We start from the raw sequence: 9599 nt of genomic DNA, 5'->3' as shown, positions 1-9599 counted from the left end.
TTTCGGACACGCGCAGTAATAGACACCAGCTTATATTTTCGGACAGAGGAAGTAATTCAGTCGATGTACTTTGCTCCTCTGGACGCTTCATATCAACAGAAACAACTTGGTATCGAGGACCAAACTTCCATAGACTGCAGCACTTGGCTGTGGCAACACCACCCAGAAGCTGTGGCCACTGTTTCACGAGCATGTTGGAAAAATCGACCTCGTTTCTTGAGCGCTTCTTCTTGTTTGTCGCGGTGGAAAAGTCATCCTTTCCATTTGTCAGAAGTAACATTTGAGGTTTATGTTGTGGACTGGGACTTCCAGGCGGAGTTATCTTGCCATGGGAGTCGTCAAATGTGACAATTGAGAGTACGTCAGATTTTTTTCTTGGCTTGATCAGTGGTAGTTCAACCGACGAGATGCCATTCTGAGCTCTCTGTTATGGCTGCGCTTCTCGTGTTCTTCTCTCCTCGATTGCCATTTGCAACGAGGTTTGTTTCGACTTTGCACGTGTAACCTGAGCATAGGTTTGTGGTGGTTGCTGTCGTTGTTGCCGAGATTGCTCAGAAGCTGGCTTTTTGGAAGGAACTTTACTGTCTACAGTCCCAAGATCGATTCCATGGTGCGAGCGATAACCATATGGATGACCGAAGCAATCATTTACTTCGAAGTAGTTTTTTGTTATGTTCGTTATATTTATCAAATCTATCGGCTCAGAAAAGCATCAATTGGACCTTTTTTTCTTGTTCCCGCGACTACTGCGTTTGCCATGGCATCTGAGCGCTGCGTCTGGCTAAGTTTTAATGCATAGTGAAAGTCAATGTGCTCAGCACGAGGCTCCGACACAACATGCCTGCACTCCTCACAAAAATGTTCAGATGATTTAGCAGCTCTTCCTTGCGCGTTGCCTGACGTAATTTTTTCTTCACATGCTCTGGCTGACTTGCAAGCATCGTCCACGTGCGCTATTGCAACAGTAGCGATTTTCTTTTCTGTTTCGACATCACTACCATTTGTGAAGCTTGATGGAGTGAAAAATGCTGATATTTTTTGCCTTCTGCAATTTCGCGTTGGTGAATCGATCCTATTTCGTTTAGCTTCAAGCAATTTGCTATTTCCTTCCATGCGCTCTGCAGCCAGATCAACATAAGCCGATTTTTCTGGTATTCGAGTGAAAAATCTCGAAATAGTGGGAGAGTCTGAGTCGAGGTCATAAAAGTTCTTGGCGTGCATGCTGAGGGCAGCCATTGGAAACACGCTATCTAAGTGGAGCCTCATAACATTCATAGCTGCTGTGTATAGCTTGTCCACGATCGTATCCTGAGCAATGCCCAGCTTAAACGTACGCGGCTTGTCGCCAGGCTTGGCGCGCATGAACTGAATAGTCAGTTGCGAGGGAAAGCGCTTGTTCTCAACGCGCTCGTCCTCGCAGCGTATGACCATCTCCTCGCACAGCAAGCGCACCCAATACTCGAGCTCCTCGAGACGCCTCAATGCGGACCCAGAGCGCTGGTCAAATTGCTTTACACAGCTTACTATCTTCACTTGAACCTTCTTCTCTTCCACCGGTTCACCATTGTCGTTACCCTGACATATCCGATGAACATAAGCCGCTGTTTCTTGGCCAACGTGCTTGGTCAGTTCTGCCAGCCCGCAGCGCTGGAGGAAAGCATGCGCAGTTAGTATCTGAGAATTTTCTTCAGCTGTCACTTTTCCGTGCCCAGCGGCTACAACATTCTTCGGTTTTGAGCGTGTATAGATGTCCTCGAGTAGCGTGCCAAGCTTACCACCAAGCCCTCGTATCTTCCGCATTGGCAAACTTTTCAAAAGAGTGGTGACAAAGCGAGGAGCAACCACGACTTGACCGTTCGGTTTGTTGAGTGGTGACGCTAACTTAGCAAGAAGCTTGTTGCAGGCAATACCCGTTGAGCAAGTATAGCCAAGTTTGTTGTAGATTGCGTGCCGAATCTCTCGTGAGATAATTGCACCAATGCAAAGAAGCTGCTCAATATTTGTGAGGGGAAACGCGCACAAATTGAGGGAATCCTTGTCAGAAGTTTTACTTTTATCCATTCCAGCTACTCCAAACACCATCGTATCGCGATTGGCAGGATCCTGGCAAAAATCTGACGAAAAGACACTCTGTCTTCGGGCAGACAAAAATAACAATTATCACCAAAATTAATACATTGCAAAACCATACATCAACGCACAATACGCGCAAGTCTCTCTTTAGCCATATCTGTGACGTCCATGAATGCCTCGTCGATGCTCGCCTTCTCAATCACTGAAACCATGGAGCTAAGAATCGCGAAGATCTCGCGACTTGCAACACGGTACCTCCGTAAGATGGCTTTCTGGTACGTCCGGTCAAAGAGATGTCCCGGCTTGCGGTTCTCGCCCAATGTATCTACATGTGGCTGTAACAACTGTCAGCTTCTAGTCAGCACCTCGTACGGGCTTTGCCGTCAGGTGAGGAGAATCAGGCAATTGTTCGTACCACGTGAATTTGCGGACATTTCTTCTTAGCGTCGTCCACAAAATCCCCTAATCTCAGTGTCGTTCATCAAAGGCTATATCTTACAAAAAGGTATACTCAATCAAACCTTTCTTCACGCCATACTTGCGTGCGTCATAGTTGATAGCTAGCAGACTACCCCACTGCTGCACCGCGACAGGCTTACCTTCCGGAATATGAAGACGACGCTGTTCTACCTGCGCATAGAAACAGTCAAGGTCAAGATGAATTATCACCCGCGTCGTTGAGCCGTCGTCGCTCATCTACCTATTAAAGGAATATATTTGTGTGTAAATTTTACCAAGAAATTTAAGTGAGTAGAAGAGACTTTAAAAGCTCAGAATCGGTTCAGAAAGCGTCACCGCATATACACACCAAATGTTTGCACTTGATAAAGCATCGGAAATATATCTCAGCTCCGAACCTGACTTCTACGCAAATTTACTTGCACAAAAAGTTAGAAACAGATGCTCATTTAATGCATGGAAACTGTACGCTGACGGTACACATGCTCGGTGTCAAATTAGATCGCCGGGTAGTGACGTGAGCACGAGTTTTAAGAAAAGAGAAAACTTTGCTCTTTTCCGACGCTCCCATGCTCATCATCTTTTCTTAAAAAGTTCGTTAACCGTTCAGTAGTCCGTATGTTGTTAGTTCCACCCTGTTTTTATGGTGCAACTTATCGAGTACGGAACTGTCGCGTTGCACAGATGTAACTCAGACACGTCATCGCGCGAATCTTAGAAGTGACCAACCAGCCTTTTAATGCGCTTACGGGGACAGGCTAGCACCAAGCTATGCAGCAACGTAACTGCACTAGACCGTCGAGCGCAGCGACTAGCTGAATTTGAAACCATTCTCGTGTTCTCATCTAATGAAATAAATACATTTTGCGACTAGAAAAAACGGTTCTGACGAACTAACCAACCGGTTTTGCGCCGAATTTATTATTTTTTTAAGCTTGCGGCCCGAAGATTCATCAGATATGAATCCTGACGACAAGAATCAAAGTTTGCAAAGTTGTACCTCCTGCCATTCAATTTTGTCTTACAAAGAAACTTTCTCCGTCAGTAAAGCTGTCACCACTGAGATGCTGCGTATCGCAACTTAATGCATTAACGAGCCACAGCCAAAGATGCACGATTAGCATGCACCTTTGATTGAACGACTTCGAAATTTATTGATACCCACATTTAGTAGCCAGCCGTCTCACTAGGCTACTACCAATTCACGCCCCGTGCGAGACTCTCGGTGCTGTGCAAACAATTACTAACACAGATACGCTACATCATGAAGCTCAAGTCCCAATCGAGAGCCGGGTGCAGGGGATCCTTACGATGAGCAGCTTTCGCGAAGTGATCTGATTCAGCCCAAATTTTTTGAGCACCTTGCCATCTCGCGTCCCTGGATGCACTGGTGAGAACCAAATTTCACAGCATAATTTAACATCACCTAGTCTCATAAGCAATCGTCTCCAGCAATCTTGACGTGATTCGGTCGGAAGCCCGCCAAGTCACAGCCGCACGCAGCAAAGGGATCCAAACATAGCCGCGTGTTGGGGCGCAGTATCCATACTGCAGAAATCTCTCAATTAGAAAAAGTATGTCAGATGACAATTAGCCACACTATGTTTGTTAGCAAATACGACAGGGTATTCAGACTCATATCATTAAAACTTGTGTACAGTACTGTTAATTGGAAACTTGTAGCACTTCTGATCTTGATCAACGCCTTTTTAATACTGTATTGCATGGATGGGCCCGGATTCACTGTTCGCACTGTCCGACTCGAGTTGTTGGCATTATTCGTATTATTCGTATTACGCTGCCACAGACGCTGACTTCCCTCCAACCAAGCCCATTTGAAATTCTACCGACAAATAGGCAAGCATCACGAGCGTTTTGCTCCGCCGCTCTCGCTTGGTAATTCTCTCTATTCCGCACAGTTCCTTCTTCATGCGCGTTTTGATTTCTGCTGTGCTGCTGCTGCCTCTGGGTGCTGTCACTCAGAGGACAAAAACGACTAGCCTCAGCTCCACAGTCGCGCATTCGATGAACACTTCGTCTGTCTCTAGCCAAGTGCCATGGACACTCGCCGATAATGCTACCATGCTATCCGAAATCAGGTCGCAAATCACCATGTGTAGCTACTCAAAAGTCGAAGAGTGTATTCGCGACCCGGCTCTAGTGCGAGAACTGGGTGTCCTTATTCGAGCACCTGGCCGTTGCGTAGCTTTTGACTCGGCCTACGTGGCCGTCACAACTCCGAGCGCCGCAATTCCTAATCGATATTACCCAACGTCTGTCAATAACGCCTATGATGCTGGGTTTGTAAATAAATTCTCAGAGTGGTCAGACTCGAACCGCGAGCAATTTGAGGTGGACTGTCCGTTACTCTTCAATCAGACCATCGGCCAGGGTGACGATATGCTCTGTTGCACAGAGTCCCAGTACACGGGGCTGTCCGCACAGGTCCGCATGATTCCCGGTTTGTGCTCGGCTTGCAAAGAAAACTTACGCAATATTTTCTGCCAAATGACTTGCAGTCCCGATAACAGTCTCTTTCTTGACGTCAACGAAGTTCGTATCATGGAAGGCGATGATGAGCATCCTGATACGGTATTTCCTGCAATTGAACAACTCACATACTATGTAGGCAATGACTGGATTCGTGACATATATGACTTTTGCAAAGACGACAGCTCTTTTTCACTGCTGTGCAATCCCAATCAGAATTGTCACGATGGCTTTGGCCTGATGGACTTTATGGGAAGATACTCTTTCAATAGTATTGGCTCTCCGCTTCAGATAAACGTGACGACTATGGACAAATTACCAGAAGAGATGCAAACGACTAAGTTTTGTCACTGTGACAGCCTAAATATGACTAATTGTATTCTTCCCATGAACGAACAAATGACATCTTGTATTGGCGTCTGCGGCTCACTGTGCGCCATAAGCCCCAATGATGATCGAACGTACAGCAAGTCTTGCTACGGTGCTATCGATACTGTGACTTCGGATACTGAAGTCACTGGTCCTGATTCGACATGGGCCGACCTTGACATTTTCCTGGCATCGAACCTTCGTGTGATCAATTGGATGCCACTCAACTACATACTTGCAACTTTGGGTGCAGTCGTTTCCCTGTTTCTCACTGTGGGCTTCATTGTTGCTGCCTATCGCGAGCGTAGATTGGACACGTCAGATTCACACACCGGCACACCTCACATTGGATCGTACACATCCGAGGCCTACGGGCATTCCAGCACTGAACGCTTGAGTTTTATGGACGAACTCATGACAAAAAAGTTTCGTCTTTGGGCTGTCTTTGTCTCGACGGACAACCAGCCAAAAAAGATCATTCTGATGATTTGTTGCGTCATCGCAATTTGCGTCTTCGGCTTTTACAATATTGAGATCGAAACCGATCCGATCAAATTGTGGGTGTCTACGTCGAGTACTTCATATCAGGAGCGTCAGCATTATGGTGAGCTGTTTAACCCATTCTACCGCATTGAGCAGGTGATTATGGTGCCCAAGGATGGAGGCACTATTTACCGCTCTTCGATTCTGAAGGAGGCGATTCGCATACAAAATGCAGCGGCGGATGTGGTTTATACTTCTGCTAATGATGAAGAGATAGTAACCTTGGACGATATATGCTGGAAGGCAACTGGCACAGGCTGTACTGTCAACTCGATCACTCAGTACTTTCAAAACAACATGGAGCACTTCGAATTTTATGAAAAGTACGGCTTCGAGATGGCGCACTTCAGCAACTGTCTCTACTCTCCAACAACGTCAGATGTCGCACTTTGTACAGACCTGAAAAGTGTATTGGATGATGGTGATTCCCTTCCATCTACAATGAGCGATTGCCCATGTTTGTCGGCTTTCGGTTCTCCCATGAACTTGTATAATACGTACCTTGGTGGGTTTCCTGATGGTGCAGAAAGCAATAACACGCTGTTTTTAGATTCAGTGGCGCTTGTTTCGTCATACTTAATCTACAATTATGCTGACGACGCCAAGAATGATCCTGCAATCAAGTGGGAGCGTGAGTACATTAAATCGATGAAGAACGAGGCGAAGTCTAACACAGTGTTTAATGTGTACTTTTTTGCTGAAATCTCGGTTCAGGACGAGGTGGATGCCGAATCGAGCAACGGTATGGGCCCCGTGGCGCTGAGTTACTGCTTGATGATTATTTACATTTCGCTCGGAATTAATCGTATCAAGTTTAGCCGTGACTTTTTCATAACATCAAAGATTGTGGCTGGCTTTTGTGGAGTGATGTGTATAGTCTGTGGAGTGGCGTCGACCATCGGACTGTACATGTGGTTTGGAGTCAAGCTCCAACTAATCATAATGGAAGTAGTCCCTTTCCTATCGCTTGCAATTGGTGTTGATAACATCTTTCTCCTTATCCACGCGATGAGCGAGACGGAAGATAGACTTCGACGTGAGAAGCCAGCTTTATTCGTTGGTCTCGAGCAAAAGCCTAAGGCAATTGAGCAATTAACCACAACCATCGTATCCGAGAGTCTGGCGTACATTGGCCCTAGTATCTTTATGGCCTCTGTGGCTGAATCTGTGGCATTTGCGTTCGGCTCAATCTCAGCAATGCCAGTTGTACTGTGGTTCGCAGCTATGGCGTCTTGTGTCGTAGCAGTCAACTTTTGCTTTCAGATGACCTTATTCTTGTCAATTCTCGTTCTAGACAAGCGCCGTGAGTTGAGCGGCAAGTACGACATCATTTTCAAGCGCTCGTCAGCAGCACCATTAGCATCAGCGGGTGGTCTTCAGACTCAGCAAACAGCAGCTCCTCTCGTGTCATTGGAGTCCAAGACTCCTGGACCCGACGAAGCCTGCCGTTCGGTGACACCGGAAGATCGCACACTAACTAATTATCTGGATTATTGTGTGGACACTTACGCATCCGCCTTGACTATTAAACCTGTCAAGCTGATTGTGCTATTGGCGTTTCTATCATGGACTTTGTGGTCAATCTATTCAATACAGTCGTTGGACCAAGGGCTTCCACAGAAAGAAGCAATGCCGTCTGACTCTTACATGATTGAATACTTTGATGCGCTGGACGTGTATCTCGCAACTGGTGTACCTGTGTACTTTATTGTTGAAGCGGGCTACGGACGAAATCCAAGCACGTGGACACTAAACGAGGAGGCCGTGGAAACAATCTTCTGCAAGTCAAAGGATATATGTGACACCTATTCGATTCCTAACATCATGAATGCACTGGCCAACACCGGCGACAAGGCTGTCACTCACATCAGTCCCGGTTCATCATACTCGTGGATGGACGATTTTTGGGGCTTTGTTAATCCTGACAGCGAGTGTTGTCGTGTGAATTCCGACGGTGCATACATTCCAATAAAGAGCGGAAATGATACGTATGCGACTCTGCGGTCAGAAGCCGATACATGCCTGACGACGTCTGTAACCGTACCACCTGTACCAGAAGATCAGTACATGTCGCTTTTCAGCATGTTTGCAACAGCTAGTGCCGGCTCTTCGTGCTCGTATGGTGGAGGCTCCATTTATCGAGGACAGTTTAGTATAGACAACAAACCGATTCCAACGGTCACTGCTTCTACACAGGCGGTAAAGTTAAACAACGGAGGCTTCGGTGAAGAAATCACAGCTTGGTCATATATGGTGACAGGTACGTCAAACCCGACTCAACAGCACTATATCGACTCGTACAAACAAAACCTTGCTGCAGCCGAGTGGATTAGTGAGAAGACTGGCGTGGATGTCTGGGTATACTCGCTCACGTATGTGTACTTTGAGCAGTACTTGACCGTGATCGAAGACGCCTACAGACTAATCGGTCTTGCGCTCGCCGCCATTTTTGTGGTCACAATGGTTTATCTGGGCAGTATCTATTATGCGTTGGCAATCGCACTGATGGCTACAAACCTAGTTGTTCTTGTGCTGGGACTGATGCAGCCAATGGAAATTATGCTCAATGGATTGTCGATTGTTAATCTGATCATTGCGGCTGGTATTGCGGTAGAGTTTAGCGGTCATTACGTTCGATTTTTTGCCAAGGCGCAAGGAACGGGGGACGAGCGTGCTCGTGCTGCACTTCGCGAGGTATTTACTTCAGTGGTATTTGGAATTACCGTTACTAAAATCATTGGCCTCAGTGTGCTGACCCTAGCCGACTCGCGCGTGTTTAAAAAGTATTACTTTCGCATGTATATGATGGTTGTGCTGTGTGGTGTGCTCAGTGGTATGTTGCTGCTGCCTGTGCTACTTAGCACAGTCACCGACGTCAAATTTTTTTTCATGCGTCGACATTTGCGCAGAACTGAGTTGTCTTCTGCGCCTGTAGCACGCGTTGGATGAGTCGAAGGTCTGCCATCGTTCGTGCTCAAGTAGATGATATAAATATTACATTTGCTGGTAGAAAAGCATAAGTGTGACTATAAATTTGTGGCACTGTAATAGATTATGATTGCAAATTTGACAGTATCAAGTTTTAAGCTTTGTATGGGTGAATTATAGCTAGTCAAACAATCATGGGGTATATACTGTAGAAATGTGGACGTTCTGTGCAAATTGACAATTGTGATGAAATTCACATTACACTTTTGTGTAATTGGGAATTTTCAGAAGTACCAAGAATCGGTACTACCGAGGACCATAAGAAAGCCCGGGGGATACGTGCGCTGATAGCGTCGATACATTGACCGTCAAGAATTGCTTAACACACGTCAAGCAATTCTTGACGGTCAATGTATCGACGCTTTCTTCAGTACGATGTACGCGGCGGGTTTGGTGAAAGGGTATATCCCCTACTTGGCGCCGACTTTCCGAGCCAGATAATTGACAGCAAGTGGCGAATTGTGCCTGCTTATAATAAGCTAAATGCAACCGCCAGATCCTAGTAAGTATGTAATGGGCCACACTTAGTGTGATGAGCTACACATAGCCATTACATGGAGGTACCCTATGTACTTCTGTACGCATTGTGGGTTTGATACAAAATGTTACAGTATGGTGTTTCTGTAACGGGGTTACATGAGAGTGACCCGTCACTCTCCCAAGGAAGCTGTGGTGTA

The 9599-nt window shown here is 46.3% G+C and overlaps 3 protein-coding genes across 3 annotated transcripts; 2 read left to right on the top strand and 1 right to left on the bottom strand.

Moving 5' to 3' along the window:
- Positions 1-693: 693 nt before the first annotated feature.
- On the bottom strand, positions 694-2769 carry PHALS_06586 (DNA polymerase iota/DNA damage inducible protein; the record flags this gene model as incomplete). The annotated part of the gene is made up of 4 exons (XM_024719900.1): positions 694-2130; positions 2202-2408; positions 2489-2535; positions 2595-2769. 4 exons carry the CDS (start codon positions 2767-2769, stop codon positions 694-696), a joined length of 1866 nt encoding a protein of 621 aa, XP_024585153.1.
- A 44-nt stretch (positions 2770-2813) lies between these two features.
- Positions 2814-4646, top strand: PHALS_15176 (uncharacterized protein). The gene has a single exon (XM_036407226.1). It carries the CDS (start codon positions 2885-2887, stop codon positions 3143-3145), a length of 261 nt encoding a protein of 86 aa, XP_036263471.1. The 5' UTR covers positions 2814-2884; the 3' UTR covers positions 3146-4646.
- PHALS_06585 (resistance-nodulation-cell division superfamily) lies at positions 4645-8714 on the top strand (the record flags this gene model as incomplete). Its single annotated transcript, XM_024719898.1, has 4 exons — positions 4645-4832; positions 4912-4977; positions 5052-8628; positions 8682-8714. 4 exons carry the CDS (start codon positions 4645-4647, stop codon positions 8712-8714), a joined length of 3864 nt encoding a protein of 1287 aa, XP_024585151.1.
- Positions 8715-9599: the final 885 nt, after the last annotated feature.

Source organism: Plasmopara halstedii (assembly GCF_900000015.1).
Source record: "Plasmopara halstedii genome assembly, contig: Scaffold_3060, whole genome shotgun sequence".
Taxonomy (NCBI): Eukaryota; Oomycota; class Peronosporomycetes; order Peronosporales; family Peronosporaceae; genus Plasmopara; species Plasmopara halstedii.
This window is presented reverse-complemented; position numbering and strand designations above follow the sequence as displayed.

What these genes read in the sequence shown, in the direction of transcription:
- PHALS_15176 (XM_036407226.1), top strand. Translation starts at nt 2,885, where the DNA reads ATGTTTGCACTTGATAAAGCATCGGAAATATATCTCAGCTCCGAACCT.